The sequence below is a fragment of the Pelmatolapia mariae genome, linkage group LG8, assembly GCF_036321145.2.
Source record: "Pelmatolapia mariae isolate MD_Pm_ZW linkage group LG8, Pm_UMD_F_2, whole genome shotgun sequence".
Lineage (NCBI taxonomy): Eukaryota > Metazoa > Chordata > Actinopteri > Cichliformes > Cichlidae > Pelmatolapia > Pelmatolapia mariae.
Window position 1 is genome coordinate 26029642 of NC_086234.1, and position 18903 is coordinate 26048544.

The following is an 18903-nucleotide window of genomic DNA, read 5'->3' on the forward strand; positions in this document are numbered from 1 at the left end:
CACAGAACGTTGTGAGCCCTGGCCGAAGCTGTTCCCCATTCCACAGTCAGCATACGAAACTGAAATGTAACTGGACAGAGCCACTGAGGAGTATAAAAAGAATGGAAATCTTCTGCCCACCTCCAAAGTAAAGACTGACATTCTCGAGAAGTTGGCTGAAACTGTATTTTCAATTATGGCCTATTCTTCCTATTATATTATTATTATTATAATATTATATTATTATTCCAAGCACTAGTGAAGAATTTCAGTGCATACAATCTAAATTAATCAGAAAAATGTTATATTATAAATTTTGTATACGTTTTATATTCCACAATAAAAACAATTACTGTTTGAATGTTCTCTTTGTGAAATTGATTCATTTTACTCAGAAAAGAAGTTAAATTAATTTGATTTTCTCTTACTATTCAGTCATTATTTATAAAGTTTAATTGGAAAATTATTGAATCCAATTTGAGTTTTACTTAAAAACAAAAAGTTTTCATTTCTTTGTAATGCATATTTTAGTCATTTTTTACTAAACCTTTGCCAGATTGTTAGTAAATTCAAAGTAATTTTACTCAGAGATTCATTTCAAATGAATCAATTTTTTGTTACAATTAGGCAATTTTAACCTTCAATTTGAGATTTTGTCCCTAAATCCAACACATATTTACAAGTGAATGTTATTAATATCTATTTTTGTTTTTTGTTGAAATTTAATTAACATTTTATATAGATTTTACATAAATCGCTTGAAATTAAAATCTACTTAAGTAAATTAAGTGTCACTTTGTTGCCATAGGTTTTTTAAGTAACCTCTAGTCACAGTTTTTACAGTGCAGGCACACGTATTAAGACAGGCAAACACACAAACGAAACAGATCTGTTCAGCTCAGTGTTTTCCACCAATAGGAATGCGTGTGTAGTCATCATTCGGGAATGTTCTTCGAGTGTTAAGCAACAATTTGAAATATTTTTTACTGTGAACAAAAACATTTTATAGAAACTCCTGTAGGATATATATCACAGCAAAACGTATAATAGACATGCCAAGTCCATCGCATCCACCGTGTCAATTTCACATTTTAACTCTGAAACATGAAATGGACATGCATGCAGATGTTGCATTAACGTATGGGATATTCACTGTGAAGATGTCAGAGGATGACAATGATTTGCTGCACCCCGTTGCTTCGGTCTTGATTAAGTACTCTCCCAAAGTATTTCAAGTAACAACTGTATGCCCTAGAGAGTTTTTATGCTGGAGACTGAGGAAGGGCGGAACAGTTTGAGATGGCAGTGGAGGTAAATGGTTGGGATGAGATGATGAAGTTAAAATTGGAACAAGCTCATGAAGTTTATAGTGGTTTGTCCGGTTAATCTAAAACTAATTATACTCTCCTGAAAGATGCTATGGGGAGGTGTTTGGATCCTTGTGAAAGTGAAGATTGGAACTGTGTGAATTATTCTACATGGAGGAAGTTACATAATGAAACAGTCCAGGGATTTGGCATTACCTCACATAGGCTGGTATGTAGAGAGGGATCATTTTATTACACATGTGGGATGTAGGATTTTGTATTTTACTCTTAGCAGTGCTAAACCAGCAACATTAGTGGCTGCAATAAATTTGACTGCAGAATTGGAACTTATTAGAGGTTTGCGAAATGGCCACTTGGCTCAGGATAATAATGTGTGGGGGTTGTAGAACAAAAGTCAAAGAGGGATGAGCAGCTGGAAGTTTTATTTGGTGTAGTGGAAGGACTGAGGCAAGAAGTTAAATCCTGGCAGAGAGCGGTTCAGTGCCTGAAATTGGAGCCCATGCATTTTGCTTCTATTCCCACAGTTATTCCCACTCTTCTCCCTCAGCCTGCTAGTTCCAGTAACAGGAGAAGGGTGTTGGTAGTGTGGCTGTAGTCCACACATATGGTGAAATTGCCCTTATTTCCAGGAAACTAAAGGAGGTGTGCACAGGGCCCAATGCCTGTCCATCCCAACCCTTTTGGTATCTGTCAGAAGCTCGGAAAGTGCTAAAGAAAGTTCTGAATGCATCGATGGTAAATTAGGTGGGTTTGTATTGGTTATTACAGGGGAATCACATTCCATTATACCTAAATCAATTTGGTTCTGTATTACTAAGGGGGAATCTGATTTGCAAGAGTATAGTAATGGGAGTGAAGAGCAGAAAATGCGGGGCTATGCATATTCTTGGGTGTTGTCAGTATGTTAGTTTGACTCTTTAGCCCTAGTTGCTAATTTCTTTTGGTTTTGTTAGGTTTTGTGAGGTTTTGACCTCACAAACCCTAACAAACGCATTTGACAGACATGGTAGTTTTGCATTCATAGATGAGGGGTGCTGCCGGCGATGAAGATAGATAGAAAGGGGATTGGTGTTCTAGTGTGACGAGGGGAGGCTAGTTCCCTTCCTTACTTAGTATAGGGCTGGGAATAAGATGCCACCTATAAGTCATTGCAGACTTTAGTTGCCATTGTAGCGCCAAAAAGTCATTGATTGAAGTTAAACTGCTATAAATAACTTTTAGGCCTATGTATATGCATATGTGAAACATACATTAAATGTATCCCTCATGAATGATATCAAGTTATCTTGAACCACAAACAACATTCCTGTCACAAGGTAGAAGCCACAATCAGTTTTTTGACAGAGTGACTTTAATATATCCGTTATTTAACCCATACAACATCTGATTGACATTAAAAATGTATTTTTAAGACCAATCCCGCCAAAGGATAGCAGAAATATAACAATAGATCTATAAAGATATTTTAAGTGGCCAAAAAGGACGGGATTGGTTAGGTACAATAACACAAACATATTTAAAAAACATGTAATTTTTTATTTTTATATATAAGCCCTTTGCAAATCATGTACACTAAAGTCTTTTTACAAATATAAGTAACGACATTACACATAAAAAACACTGAAACACAGACCAGATCAGATCCCAAGGGAGGTCTGGTGTTTCTGTAAGATCAGTATCGTTGTTTTATTGTCGGAGAGAACGTAGACGGGGAGAGATGATCCAAGTTCAGGCTGGGAGGTGTAATCGGAGCTCCAACCTAGTTTTGGTTTTTAAAGAATGGTTTTCACTGTTTGCAGTGCCATTCATTTACATTCGGTTGTATAGATCCATTTGAAGTGTGCTGTTTTTTTGCCCTCCCTCCATAGGTGGCCTCCCTTCAGCCTTTGTTTGTAATCCTCGTTTTAAAGTGCCAGCTGTGAAATAAAGTTTTGGATCTTAGCTTGCGTGGCAGTGTTTTATTTTCGGCTCTCTGACTTATAATTGTGAATATTACAATATAAGCTCTATTAACAGCTCTAATAACAGCTCTATTATCCCAACAAACAATGAAAAAATAAATAAATAATATATTGTGTATTACTAAGTCCTTGAATTTTACACGAATCGTTCAATGATTACTTGGTCATGAATACTTGAGCTTTGACGAAGAATCGCACACTTGTTGGAAAGTGACGCAAACAGAAGCGAGCGCGAGACCACAGAAGAAGCGGGAGTGGCGCTACAGCCTCGAGCTACAAAAACAGTGATAGTGCGTTAAGTTGAGACAAAGTCCAACAGTTTTTCAGCTCGAAGCTCTCAGAGCTGTTTTCAGTGAGCTGCTTCTGCTTGTTGAAGCATGACTGAGACAGAGTTATACACGCTGCACAAAGGCGTCTATGTGCCTTCAAGTCTCCATCCGCCCGAGAGCCTCAGGTACTACGAGGAGTTTACTTTTCGTCCGGATGACATCCTTATTGTAACGTACCCCAAGTCTGGTGAGTGATTGCAGTTCGACGGCAAATGGTTTCTTTTATGCTAAAGAGGGGTTTGTTTTAGTGGGCTGGAAGAGGATTTTTCAACCTGTCGTTTTCTTATTATTAGCAGCAATTACACTATATAATCGTCCTGGCGTTACGTCGTTTAAAACAAGGATTGCTCTTCATTTTATGCGACCATTTTAATGGTATGTATTTAGCATTAAATTTCATTGTGGGGTTTATTTTAAATGTGGGAACCTTTTTGGAAAGCTCTCATCCCCGACTGTCCGTTGAGTTTCCGGTAGAAACAGGTAAGAGATGCCCGGCGTCTAAATATTTATGCAATTCACCCCAAACCTGAGAACCTCATTTCTCTGGATCACCAGTGACCGTCTGCCACTAAGTTATTGCCGATGTTTCCGTGTGTATTTATGCCTAATGTCTTTGTGTTGACTACAGTCTATAGAAGCAATGTATGAGGGTTATAAAACACATAAATTACCTGTTTCATGAGTATATTTATGACTCTGTGTTATTGTATAACTAGTCCAGTCATTTTAGTCCACTTAAAATATCTCTATAGAACTGTAGTGTTGTATTTGTAATTTCTGCTGCCCTGTTGGCAAGATCTCTTATAAATAAATAAATAAATAAATAAATAAATAAATAAATAAATAAATAAATAAATGATGTCAGTGAACGCTGGATAAATGAAGAATCTGCCTCGTGATAGGAATGCTCCTTCTAGCTCAAAATGACTGGATTTCATTCATGAGAGATGTGTTTGGCATACTGTAACAGGTATTACAATTAAATAATATGAGATACGCATTAAATTGTCGTCTAGACAACTTTGGACCAGTATCAGAAAGTTCTAGGTAAGACTATGGAGCCTTGAAAGGATCAGCAGAGAAGGAACCACACAATGATAGATAAGATGTGATTTGGATAGAAACTGTATTGAAAGTTGTAAAGTTTACAAACCCTGCCTGTGTAAAGCCGGCTTCCTACAGTGCACAAATGCACATTAAAGGGCTCAAAAATAAAATCAAAACCAAACATCCTCTTTAAGGAAATTCACCAAAGAGTTTCAATTAAAGAGCTTCTCAGTCCACTTCTCTTTGGAAAGAGAAATTAGAGTTCCTTGTGTGTGTGTGTGTGTGTGTGTGTTTCGGTCCACTGGTTCTAACACTACCCGGGTAGATTTTTAAAGTGTTAGTCTTATCTGTGTCAAGGAATGTAGTTATAGTCCTGAGGTTTGCTGAAGATGAATCCCACGGCTGGCCACACCTTACTCTGGTCCGTCTACAGTCACTCTCTTGGGATTGGCTCGCCACTGAACCCACAGGGTTCAGATCTCGAATGATCTAGTCCTGGTCAAAAAACAATCTATGCACACAGTGCACAGTGCATACATTACTATTTTATCTATGCTTCTTCCATCACTCATCGTTCAGTCAAGTATTGCTCAGGTATAACAAATTATTTTAGTTATACAATGTCTCAACCATCATGAAATAACTTGAGTTACATCACACAAGGTTTTAATGCAACAGAAAATATACCTTATATTTACCCTTTTAAGAATAAATAAGATTCACTCTCACATATTTATCCTTTTAACAGCTCGCTTTTAACTGTTCTTCTTTTTAAGATATTTCAACTTGAATTATTTCTCAGAAAAATATATCAACTTCTTAAAACATTAATACTTCAACAGAGTAATGAGATCCCTCACATTTTATAATCACATTTTATGAACTTTTTGCATCTTTATCAAATGAATTAACTTTTTTTTTTTTCCCTGTCCCGTTTGGATCTTTAGCCATCAGAATTGTTGTCTTAAGGCCAAGAGAGATGCCAAGCGGATTTACTTTACCAAGTGGATCATCATGGCCTTGCCATATTGGTTCATTTGACTGACCTTTATTATAAATATGTATTTATTCTATTTTCGGTTGTTACAGTCGGGACACACATGACTGGGGGATAGGACAGGGAGAAAGAATGAAAGAAAGAGAGGGAGAGAAAGAAAAATAGAGGGGAGAAGAGATGGTGAGAAAGGGGAGAAGAAAGAAAGAGAAAACAAACAAAACACCTGGATCACCTGTATGGAGAAAAAAAAACAGAAGAGAAAACAAACAAACAAAAAAGAGCAACATAATAAATACAGCACCATCACAATAAACTAGCTAGCAGTAGATAACAGTAGATACTAAATATTAAATGTTATTGTGCAGCACGCAAGATAGACAGCGCACAATGTGCTTTGAGGTAGCAGCCAAGAAAGGTGTAGTTTGTGTCTGTGAACACCCGTGTGTACACCTGTGTGGATAAGCATGCTTGTATTCCAAAGGTTTCTCCATGTAACGATCTGCTAGGGAGTGTGGGGAGCCAAAGCCCCGTCCCCCAGGGCGTGAAGCAGGAATGGAGGAGATCCAGGCCCCAGACATCCAGAGGCCCCAGAGTACGAGGACCCAAGGAGGACCACCAAAGGGGGGGAACCGTGCCACCCTCCTGGGAAGAGCTGAGTAGAGCCCTAAACGAGAGGTCACCCAGCAGCCACAGCGCACAGGCCAGAGGGGGTTGCAGTGGCGTGCCCGCGGGCTCTGCCGGCAGCCAGCCGCGCCAGAGAGGACTGAGCTTCAGGCCCAGAGACCAGAGGTCTGAGGGCCCCCCACGCCCCGGAAAGGGCCCAGCTGGGCCACAGGCGCCAGGCCCCGCCAATTGGCCACCAGGAGTGAGCCGGTACATACCTGAGCACCCAGCACCAGTCGACAAGAACCACCAGCACACCAACATCTGAGGGTATCAGCCACCGGCAGGGAGTGTGGTGAGGGGAGATAGGCCTCCGTACTTTGGAGGGCCTGAGATGTTCCCAGAGAGGTCGAGTCTAAGGCCCAACCTGACATATAGACACAGACGAACAGGCGCACGCAGACTCAAATGTGCATTCCTACCCCCATATACACAACCAAATACTCGGCACTTACCCAACGTGTAGACAGACACAAGTAGACACTGCACAGACATTCACACTCCCCAAACATACTCTATATCCCAGGTCCCTTAATGCATATAGACACTGAAAACCCTCAGTGTCTATATGCATTAAAATTGAGGGTAGGGCACCAGCGCCAGAGGTGGGTTGGAATACACCGACCATCCTCTGGATGCTGTAAAACGTGCCCACCCCCAAGGCCCTATATGTATGTGTTATGTGAGAGTGTGAGTAATGTGGATGTCTAGGTTGCAGAATAAAATTGAGGCACAGGTGGCCAGAAGGGGACAGAGGGGGAGTGCCTCCCCTGCACCCTGGTGACATATCTGCACCCCAAGCCCTGCGTGTGTGGGTGGGTGTGGTAGAGCACAGTAATGTTAGAACACACAGAAATACACAGAAATCGCTAAGCAGTAGCTTAATACTAGCGGTTAGGTGGGCACATTTTGATATATTCTTCAGCACTTAAAATTAAACATCTGCAAATCAGTGACGTTACAGTACTTTAAACATAAATATCACAACTCCGACTGGTTGTTTTTAAACAGGAAATAGATTAACAGCAGTCAACGACATGTCTTTATGGCGCTAACATTCATGTGGCATCCCTTACCGGAGCTCGTGGTGAGATAGCTCGCCCGGTTGACGCAGCTTCCCACGGCCGTATCTCACAGATTTCAGATCCTAATTAATAGCCATCTATTAACTACTAGTATGTGAAGATAAATTGCGAATTTAACTTTTATTTTAGCTTTCCTTACCGGGATCTTTCAGCTAATTTGGCGGTTGCCCAGTGGCGTGTCTAGAAAATTTTTGTTGGGGGGGCCAGGTAGGGGCACAGATTTGGAGAAGGGTGGCAGATGTAATTGGCAGATAATGTTAAAAAAAGATCCTACCAACCGTTAACCATAATTCAATAACCCTATAAACCTAATAATCGAATGCACTTTTAACTCTTATTAGAATGAGATTTTAACTAGAATGAGATTTGCACTACGGTGCAAAGTTTTTAGATACTGCGTTGATAAAGTACAAGAGATACAATCAGTGCTTTGTCAGTGTTTATTCAGCATTCAAGGACAGCAATATTTGCATAGTATTTTTACTGACATATAGTGCACATATGTTTTGGGCAAAAACATTTTTGAATATTAAAATACGAACATTTTTAACATACAATTAGCAAATTAGCCAATACCAATGCAAAACTTTATCTGCCTATTAAAAAAAGAAGATAATCTTCTTACAAACTTTGATTTTGAAACAGGAAAAAAGTGGGGAAACAAATGAAAAGACTAACATTAGAATGAAACCTGAAAGCAAGTAAATACTTTCTATGCTGCCTTATGGTTAACTTTGGTAATATTGATGTATAAAGAACAACACTGGCTGATGATGAAATACAGTCAGTTGGCATGGTGACACCACCAGTAATAACCTGCAGGGCTGGACTGGGACAAAAAATTGGGCATTTTGACTACAGACCGGCCCACCAGGTATTAAAGCCATATAGCCTTTGAATGAAAACAAACGCTGTTGTGACAGTGATGTACACTGTCTTTTTGGTATATGTATGATTTCTATACATTTTACATCAGATAAAAACTTTGTTCGCAAGATTCAGATAATTATTTAATAAAAGCTAGATATTTTAAATGAGAATAAGAAAGAAAATTATTTCTTTGTGCCCCCTCTCCCTGTTAATGCTCTACCTGGCCCCCTGGCATAACTTTGCTAGACCCGCCCCTGCACAGTTACCAGCTGTCAGCTACTTAGAAAAGGATTCTGGTGTTATTTGTCTCTCAGAAACAGTTCATAACTTCCCTTCAACTCATCCATGTCACTTAAAAGGTAAACCTGTTTCTCCATCACCTGTTCAGCTCTGATGATTCAGTAAGGACATCTCCTGGTTTCATCTGCATGTTTCCCTCTCACCACATATCCAAACCGACATCATGACCAGCAGCTTTTACAGCTGTGGCTCCAGCAAACATCAGCTGATACTAGAAATTAATATTAAATAAATTCTAACAACAGCTGACCAAGCTTAAACGTGCTGCTGTTGTTTAACGCGACGTCCGCTGGTTTCCTCTTTCTGGCGCAAAGTGGGCGATAAACAAACAAGAGAGAAAAGCCGATCAGCTGATCATTGATCAGTTTCACGATTGAAGTAGGAACAGGAGAGGGAGGGGAGAGGATGAGAGGAGAAGAGGCAGCTGTGCAGCGTAACGACAGAATAACTCCAGCTTTGTGTCTTTTTTTTCATTATAGCTGAAGTACGGGACAAACTGCGTCCCTTCTCAGCTCAATACCAAACGTGTAATATTTTCTCTGAATGAGGGACCATTCCATTTTTTAAGGAGCCGTTGGCATCTCTACTAACTAACCTTATGAATAAAATAAAGTTCACTATCAGTAAAATCATAGCACCCACCTGTGTAGAAACTCCATCATGCTAGCTAGCACGCAGTACGAGTTATCGTAACTGACTGTAAAAAGTCAGCACAACGAAAATAAACTACCCCTAAACTTGGTTTATATCTGACCCAGATAGACTGCAGGTCATAACTTCTTACCTGAAGTTCAGTTCACCTGATACTCGGACCGGTGGCCGCCTTGGGTCTCTCCTCCTCCTGCCTCCCCTTCCCTCATCCACCTGCTGGCCTCTGTGGAAGCTCCGCCATAGCCACCACCAAACAACTAAGTTATTTTTACACATCGGCCAGCATCTGGCCAACCCACCACCTTTCATTGTTCATGCCGTTACAAAAATAAATAAATAAATAAGTCATCAGCCCACCGGGCAAATGCCCGGTATGCCCGATGGCCAGTCCAGCTATGTTAACTTGTTAATCTTTCGCCGAAAAATTGTTTTCTGCGGTGCTGTCTTTCGTGCTTGGCTCTCCTTCCTTTGCTAACATGATGCTCATAGTGCAGAAGCCCATGCTGCATTCACATACACTCAGATATCTGAGCTTCACTGTGAACCCATAATCGTACAGTTCATATTTCATTGAATTTTCTTGTTTTAGCTTCGGGGTGGCACCTGGAGTGGCCAGTCGGGGGGGGGGCACAGTAATGGCTTTCACAAAAGGAAATGTTAGCTAACAGAAAGTCATCTCAAGGCATACTCGCCTCCTAGTGGCAGGGAGGGAAATTACACCTTCAACCTTATTCAGCAGCACAACCCACAAATCTGATTCGGGTTACAATATGTTTTACAGATTAGAAGAAATTCTTTTATAACAATCATTTTCTGGGAAATACTGGAAGTCACTTTTTTGGCACAACACTAGTTTTTAAACAGTCCTGTTACAAGCTAGCAGCTGCAGGCCTTTCTTAGCATAGTGACTTTGATATTATCGAGAGAGCAGCAGAAGTGCGACAAATATGAAATGACAGGTCTTTAAAGAGATTTTAAGTGAGCAAAAAGGACTGGACTGATTCTAATACAGGTATAGTTGCACAGAGCAACTGTACCTGTATTAGTGCATTATACCTGCATCCTTTCTTCATTTTATATACAAACCCCTTGTAAAATATTTTCAGTACATTCTATTTATCAAGATGAGCAATAACATAAAAAAAAAAAAATCACAGAATCACTTTTTGGAACAATGCTGGTTTTTCCAAAGAGACTGACCCTGTATACCTTATATGAATGTGCTGCGTAGTATTAAGGCTCAAGAATGTCTTCTGGCACTTTTCTTTATGTTTTTATTAAAGGTGCTGTGACAATAGATATATGACTTTACATGCTACTTGCCCTTTTAGCACAATGAATCATGTCACCACATCCGGTTGATTTTTAGTCATAAAGCCACAGACAGCAGAGCATTTCTACCAGCAGCTGGGGGTAGCTGTAGCTCAGTAAGTAGAGCAGGTCACCTAATTATCAGAAGGTTGGTGGTTTGATCCCTGGCTCCTCCAGTCTGCATATCAAGTATCCATAGGCAAGATATTAACCCCTACTAACTAACCAGTTGCTCTCTGATGCATCCATCAGTGTGAATGTAGTTAGAGTGCTTGTGAGAATTGGCGAGTGTAGTATGTTGTATGGAGTGCTTTGAATACTCTGGGAGAGTAGAGAATCTATATGAGAATCAGTGTATTTACAACTTAAAATGTGATATTCACTACCAGAATGGTGTTTTTTACTTGCAAAAACGGAGGAATACAAGTGAAGTTTTATTAGAGTTTGGACATATTCTCTACAAACTATTTGTGAATACCAAAAACAATCAGCGGGCGATGGATGGATTTAAAAGGACGGACAGGAAGTGGACTAGATCCCCATAGATCAGCTCTGTCTTAGACAGGGACTTTAGCTTGGATAAAATTTAAAAAGTTAAATAAATACAGTGCTAACTGAAGAAAAATGGATGGCTTATTGTGTTTTAGTTTAAGCTTTCTCATTATTACAAGAGAAGAATGCATATTTAGGGAACTGTGTACAACTGGTTCATTGTCAAGCCAGCATTCAGTTTTGCTAGAATGGCAAGACAGATCTGAGCAGCACAAACGAAACTTTTTGCAGCACAAATCAGCACAAATGTTTGACATCAACTTTTTTAAATTTGAAGAATGTGTGGGCGGCCAACTTCACTCAGGTTTGCCAGTGTCACGAAATGAGGTGAGCGAGTTTCTGCTGACAACTGTGGGCCTATAGTAAATATTTGAATACTGCATTAAGCTCGCTTTGTACAGAAAGATCGGTCAAAAGACCCTTCAGTAACAGACTCGTGAGTAGAACATAAAATGCCCACAGACTGTCCTGAACATACTATGCACAATCACAAGGTAAGGCAAACAAGTGAAACATATATCTGGTCTAGTACATTAAGGTGAAAGATTCTGGAACTCACTAATTTCTAAACCTTGGTTATTGTCACGGTACTGAGTCTGGGGACGCAGGGTTTGCGTTTTCTGGTTTTTGAATATTCTTTGATTTAGTGTTATTCATGTCATAGTCTTTGTATTTCTTGTTTCTTAGTTATTTTCTGTAGTTTCTAGGATTTAGGTTCTGCTTGTATGCCTTTGCTGTATTCCACATTTCATATCTACTCACCCTTTTCTCTATGTTCATGCAGCTCCTGTGTCCAGACTATGTTCCCTCCTTCTCCCTAGTCAGTCATATCTCCTGGTCTCAGAGTCAAATCCGCGTCTTAGTCTGTGCCTAATGTTTACTGTAGAATTTTGATAGTTCCTTGTGTAGTGCTTAGTGTGTTTAGGTTTGCTTCCTCCCTGTCTCGTTATGTTTGAGTACTCCCAGCTGTGCTGTCCTCCCGTGTCTCATTCCCTCGTTATCCCTTTGTGTATTTAAGCCATTTGTCTTCCTCTGTTTGCTGCCGGATTATCTGCGCATCTCCCCTTGTGTTTCTACGTCTCGTGTTTCCCCATGCTCCAGGTTTCCATGTCTCAGGTTTCTTTGTACTTGTTTTTTAGGTTTCTCCCAGTTTAGGTTTCGCTAGTTTAGTCATTCTCACCTTTGGCTTTGTTTGTATTCTGCTCCGCCATAATAAAGGCTCACTTTCAGTTCAAGTTCTGTTCCATCTCCAATGCTTGCGTTTGGGTCCTCTCACTCTCTCCCTTCCACACTCTGCCAGCGTAGAAGTGTCAGAACAATCTAGCCACAACATGGACCCAACACTCGCTCCTTGTGAGGAGCTCCGGGAGGACTTAATTCACACAGTGGATTTACTGTGCCATCAGTGGCTGGAGAGGTCCAATAAGGAATACCGTGATGGTCATAAAGATTGTAGCTAGCCGGCTACAAAGCCTGGTTTCCAGCTTCCTCTTGGTAGTGGACTTTCTCCGACCTTTGATTACGTTTCTCCTGAGCCTGGAAATTTAAAGTCTGTGTTTTCAGAGACAGAATCATCTGCTCTAAGGACTTAAAGAACTGTGTTACTCCCGCTCCTCCCTGGTCTGGAATAATAATTCCAAAGATTGTTTATTCTGAGACTGTGACTGTGGAATAGGGCTCCTCAGAAACTGAAACTCCCCCCAGAGGCTGAGTCTGTGACCTCAGCTGGCTCTGCACTCCTGGAGGCAGTGCAGCCTTCTTCTCCACCTCCGTCAGCTGGGAGCTAGGCGAGTTCATCCAGCCAGCCATCCCGATCAGATTGCATGGGCTGCGCAGCCCCAGCTGCTGCATCCTGAGCCAGCTGTGTGCCCTGCACAGCTCCAGATAGCTCTGCTTCAGCCAGAGGTTTCTGCCCCTGCTGGCCCTGTTTCGCCTCAGCCAAGCCCCTGCAGCCTCCTGTTTCAGCTGGAGGCTTGCAGGGGTCCGCTGAGTCCGCTCAGCCATTGCCTGCCTCAAGTCGCGCCATACAGTTTATACCACAACAATAAAATGTATTATTATGACTGTCTTCTTCAGTCCTGCTGTCTCCCTGCCGGATCTTCTCCTCTTTCCGTCCACGTCTGACTTCACCTCGTATCTGCTCCTCTTCCTGGAATAACAGAAGACGCCTCCCTGACTTGCCTTGATTATTAATAGCATGCTACTGATTCTATTTATTATTTAAGTTTGGGAAATTCTGTTCGGACACCCTCAGCCCAGTATGATGTGTAAGCGTGTTGCAAAAACCCTCTGCACTCTACATGTTAATCAAGATAATTCAATTCAGTCAAAGCGCTGAGTGAAGATTTGACCCTCAAAACTGAGTGCCAACTCTTTAATGAGCACATCGCAATGTGTGCTCATTGCACTCATTTTATTCCTAACACCTGCCCGTCCACGTCCATCCACCAAGTCATGTCAACACCAGCCACTTTGACGGCGAAGACTCACAATTAATAGCCTAGAAAGGTGGACTCCAGACCTGCCGCCACTTCCCTCCCAGTCGGCCTCCTGACCTACTTCGTCTCCGCCGCCGCCACTTCCCATGCATTTGACCCCCTGAACTGTCTTGCGGTTGACCTCCTGAGTAGACTTGTCGTGTCTTGTGAACCCACTCTGTGGGTTTGTTTGTTTTTTGGGTTTTTTTGCTTCACATTTTGCCATTGCTTTTGTTTTACATGCTCCAGGTTTCCATGTTCCACATCTCAGGTGCTCAGGTCTTTAGTTTCTTTGTACTTCTTTTTCAGGTTTTACTAGTTTAGTCATTGTCACATTTTGCTTTTGTTTGTACTCTGCTCTGCTGTAATAAAGGCTCACTTTCAGTTCAAATTCTGTTCTCTCTCCAATGCTTGCGTTTAGGTCCTCACACTCTCTCCACTCCACGTCTGCCAGCGTAGACGTGACAGTGACAGCCATGGTTTCTTTCTGTTTATTGAAATAGAGGCTTCAAAATAACAACTTGAAGTTGTTACCAAGGGGACAGTGAGGCATGCTTAATCAAAATTGACACTGTATTTTAGGAAGTTGGTGTACAATGACACTTTAATAGCTCTAATATTGGGAGGCCCAAATAAAAGCTAAATCAAAACATGAGATTGTTTCTTTTTTGTAGGTACGACATGGATGCAGGAGATTCTCCCTCTGATCATCAGCGGAGGGGATCCGGCCTCCGTAGAGACTCTTCACAACTGGGACCGTGTTCCATGGCTGGAGGAGAATCGAGCCCGCACCCTCAACCTTGAAAAGAGGCCGTCTCCACGCATGTTTACAACTCACTTCCACTACAGCATGATGCCGCCATCCTTCTTTGAAGTTAAACCAAAGGTAGGTCTGCCACATAGTTTGGTTCGTGGGTCATTAAAGCTGTTCATTTAAATGTGAAAGGGGATGTTTTATGGGTCTCTTTAATTCCTGCTATAGAGTAGCAGCTTCTCCTCCTCAATAATAAATAATTGGCATAGTTATGCTGTGATTCATCCAGGCATAATCTAAATTGAGTGGTTTAAAATATGAATGTAGCACAGGCAACCAACATAAGAATACTTGTAAAATATAAGACATGTAACCAACAGCCCCTAATATTAGCCTGAAAGAAGATAAAACACTGAGTATACAACTTGTCGGAGAAAAATGTGAAAGTCTTAGTCAGGTTTCCTCCACACAGAGAACTGATGTGGAAAGAAAATGAAGTAGCTGAAAGAACATTACAACACAATTTAAAAGACACAACAGCAAGAACAGGGGATTTTTCATTACTCACCACTGACAGCTTCTTATGAGACCTCAGGCTATTACTTAGTAGTTCCTATAAGAAATACAGGGTTTGTATTCTGCTGTGCCTGTGTCCAAGTGTCTGGCATGGCAAAGTAAGCAACCATACAAAAAAAATCACCAGTGAGAAGGTCTGTGATTGCATGTGAAGGACAGGTTATGAACTCAAAGTGCTTTGTCTGTGTAAAACATACATTGTAGTTTTATTTGGTCATAAAGCTACAAACTTAAATGTTGAATGTTTAAAGTGAAGTAATGATTTGTCATTACTCCAGGTCATCTATGTCATGAGGAACCCCAAAGATGTGTTTACGTCTGCTTTTCACTATTTCGGGTCAACTTCGTTCCTGGTGAAACCAGGCCCACAGAGCGAATTCCTCCAGAAGTTCCTAGATGGAGAAGGTTGTTCTTGTTACACTTATGGAACATACAATCTTCATTTACTCTGTATTAGAACAGCAGGTGACATTTAGCCTTTTATTCAGTTGTATTTTACAACTGGTAACAAGAGGATTAAGGATTGCTGAAGTTGAACCATTAGTGCAGAGACGTTTGCTATTGTATTCATAATAACTCAAAGGGAATCTTTTCTTTTTCTTTTAGTTATATTTGGTTCCTGGTTTGACCATGTAAAGGGTTGGCTCAATGCTAAAGATAAAGAGTCTATCATGTACATCTCCTATGAAGAACTTTTAAAGGTGAGAAGAACTGCAAATGCCTTCCAAATAATTTAAACATGAAAAAAAGAGTCGTACACTGAGAGTCGTGGTAAGAACATGAGCTGAACGGTGTTTGTCTGCACGGTGCAGGACCTGAAGGACTCTGTGACCAGAATCGCTCAGTTCATGGAGAAATCTCTGGATACTGAAGTAATAGAGAAGATAGCAGACCGATGCTTGTTCAAGAACATGAAGAAAAACAGCATGTCAAACTACTCGGCTGCTCCTAAAGAATTGATGGACCAGAGCAAGTCTGAATTCTTCAGGAAAGGTGTGTTTTTGTAATACTACTGAGAATGGTTACCGCACCCCCCCCCCACCCCGTCAAACCCCCCCCGAATTATGTTGGTTTTGAAGCTGTACTGTATGGTGAAATAGCATGAGTTATATCTCTTATTTACCCCCCCTATAGCCTCGACTGGCATGTCTAAACAGGACTCTGGGAGGAGGTGAATGTGGACATAGGTTTTAAAATGAAAGTATGCAGGCAGGAAAATGTTGGAGTACCTTGGATTATTGTGTTCCTCCTTTGCATCACTGACCCAGCGCTCTTTTATCAGACTTTTAAAGGTTCTAATTGGTGCGCAAATAGTTTTGACTCTGTGTTTGCACCTGGACGTGCTACCTAGGTTTTAGAAATGAACCAACAACTTTCTAAATGATCACCTGAGATAGGGTTTCGATTTTTAGCTTATAAGCCTGGTAATAGTACGTAAGGAACTGAGAAAAACTGTAACAGAATTTTAGATTTAAAGTCTAAAATAATGGACACAACAGTTCCTTTAATTTAGGTTTAACTCTTCTCTGTGTGTTGTGTTTCAGGAATTGCTGGAGACTGGAAGAATCAGCTAACAGAGGCAGAAGCAGAATGCTTTGATGCTGTTTACAAAGACAAAATGAAAGATGTCAAATATAAATTTGTTTGGGATTAAAAGACTAAATGAAAGTCATTTCATCATAGAATTAGAGAAACAAAGTAGAGCATTAAATGGTTTGTTGATATGTATTCATGAGGTAATTTTGTAGTTATCAACATAAAACTGGTAACAGCATTCTGATTGGTGCAAAACCAAAATCAACTCTGTTTAAGTGAAACCCTGGTGGAGTGAGGGGGTTGTCAGGGTCGGCGCACTTCAGTGGTGATGTTGAAAGAGCCCGCGAAATAATTTTCCACTAGGCTAGAGAACTGTGAAACTTATAATATCCAATGTCACTGAATGAGAGTGACGATAGGACCAGTAAAATGTAACATGTATTTGTTTATTCTATGCCATTTTGTTTTCTGCTTCCAAACTTTCAAATGATGTACTTTTAACTCAATACCATTTATATTAACTCTTAAGTTGCTTATTCTGCAGATTTTAAAGCATAAAATGTGATAAAAAAGCTATATTGTTACAGATAAAGCTACCCCCTCATGCACAAGTAATTAAAAGCATGTGATATAAACATTCAAAAATTATGATCTAGTAATATAGTGCATATATTCTGCATAATTAAAGTATATTCTAATGCTCAAACATTTGTTCCATTACTTAACCTCCTAAGACCTGAACTCTTCCACGGCATGCATTTTTAATTTCTCTTTGATATTTGGTCACATTGGGGCCTGATGAATGTAAAAACAAAGAATTACCAGATTTTTTTTTTAACCTTAATTTTGTTTTTAAGAAAAATAAGAGCCACATATGAGGATATTTGTTTAAAATTTTGATAGAACAGTAGCAGTATAATGTCCTCGTAAGTGGATATCAGGCCCTTGTAGAGCAAAACTGAGTATTTTGATCTAAATAACCCAAAATGTGATGTCAGGTCCTAGGAGGTTAAGTAGATTTATGCCTTTATTCAATATGAAACAGTTTTTACATTTGGGTGCAATGCAACTTTACATATAATACTTTTGCATCCACACACAGGTCTGCACAAGTATGGAAGTTTTCCTGTGCTGTGTGTTTTTCTGGTCAAATGCTCCGAAGTGTCGCAAGGAGTTATGCTACCCTCTGTAGCTCAGATCATACATCCTGTTGTCTGTTAAAGTGTTCATTGTGCCAGATTAAAGCCCTAAAATCTTGCCTAAGTCATGTTTGCTAAATGTTACTACATGTACAATATTGTTAGAAAGAAGGTACAAGCTAGCAGTGTATGGGACATCAATGATAAAGTGGTGTAAATCATAATTCAGTTCAATGCAATTTTACATCACCAGTCATCTGAAGGCACTTTAGATTATAAGGTAAAGATCATTCAGTATAAGACAGAAAACAGCAACAATCAGAATATCCCTTATGAAAAAGCCCTTGGAGAGAGTGGGAAGGAAGAACTCTATTTCAGCATGAAAATACATCTTGCAGAACCGGACTCAGTCATCTGCCATGACAGGCTGTGAAGTGACCATAAAGACACAGAGTAAAACACAAAATGTATGAGAAGATAAAACCAGTGACGGTTAATGGTGTCATACTGATTATCATGTTTGCTTTCACAGCAGTGGGATTGCTCAGCCTCACAGAAAAGATGGTACTGTCAAGAAAGAATTAGCAGACCCAAAATGATCTGCTTCTTTAGCTTGCTATTTAATCTTCAGTAGCAAGCTACAAACCTTAACTAAGCAAACATTATGAAGTCATTCTGGCTCATAAACCAGTAAAATGGTTTAGGCAGGGTTTTCTTGTGTGGTTCTGAACAGACAGCCTTTGAAAGGTCATGCTGTAAAAGCTGGCAGTAACTGAACGCAAGATTGTTCCATAATTGTTTGTAGTTGTTTGAATCACTACTGCAAATCCTTTTTTCTAATAACTAAGTGCAGGGTGGAGTTTAGAGGGAAATCTTTATCTGTAAAATTCTTTCTTTGTCAGAACATGAACTCTTTTGCTCTTTCACGTGGGTGCATAGGGAAAGAATTTACTAAAACTAATCATAAGTAACGATTATGGAATGCCTCTTTCCCCCCCATAGTTTCCACCGCTTTTCTTTTCTTGTTTCAAATGTTCCTGGACACATTAACAGTTTGCAATCTTTGTAAATATGTAACTATTTAATGACTTAATTTTTTCTGTTTTCGTTTACTCACACTGGCAAAATCTTTCCTCTGCTCCACTTAAAGTCAGAGGAAAACTACTGTGCTTTGTCCTGCAGTAAACAGTCCTTTTGCTACTTTGCAAAGAACTGGTATTCCAACCTTTCCTGAGGTTTTCTTTTTAGTCAAATATTTCCACAGTTTAAATATTAAGATATACTCCCATATGTGCTTTTTGACTGCATAACTTGAACTTAATTTTCATTCACAGATTCTTTAAGTTTA

The 18903-nt window shown here is 40.1% G+C and overlaps 1 protein-coding gene across 1 annotated transcript; it reads left to right on the forward strand.

Annotated features, from left to right (window-relative positions):
• Positions 1 to 3589: 3589 nt before the first annotated feature.
• Positions 3590 to 18087, forward strand: LOC134633301 (sulfotransferase 2B1-like). The gene is made up of 6 exons (XM_063482179.1): positions 3590 to 3784; positions 14225 to 14436; positions 15159 to 15285; positions 15487 to 15581; positions 15693 to 15873; positions 16425 to 18087. The coding sequence occupies exons 1-6, from the start codon at positions 3646 to 3648 to the stop codon at positions 16532 to 16534; spliced, it is 864 nt and encodes a 287-aa protein (XP_063338249.1). The 5' UTR covers positions 3590 to 3645; the 3' UTR covers positions 16535 to 18087.
• The last annotated feature ends 816 nt before the right edge of the window (positions 18088 to 18903 follow it).

Coding starts and splice junctions, on each gene's coding strand:
- LOC134633301 (XM_063482179.1), top strand. CDS start 3,646: ATGACTGAGACAGAGTTATACACGCTGCACAAAGGCGTCTATGTGCCT. Junction 3,785..14,224: donor TGTAACGTACCCCAAGTCTG/GTGAGTGATTGC, acceptor TCTTTTTTGTAG/GTACGACATGGATGCAGGAG. Junction 15,582..15,692: donor CCTATGAAGAACTTTTAAAG/GTGAGAAGAACT, acceptor TGCACGGTGCAG/GACCTGAAGGACTCTGTGAC.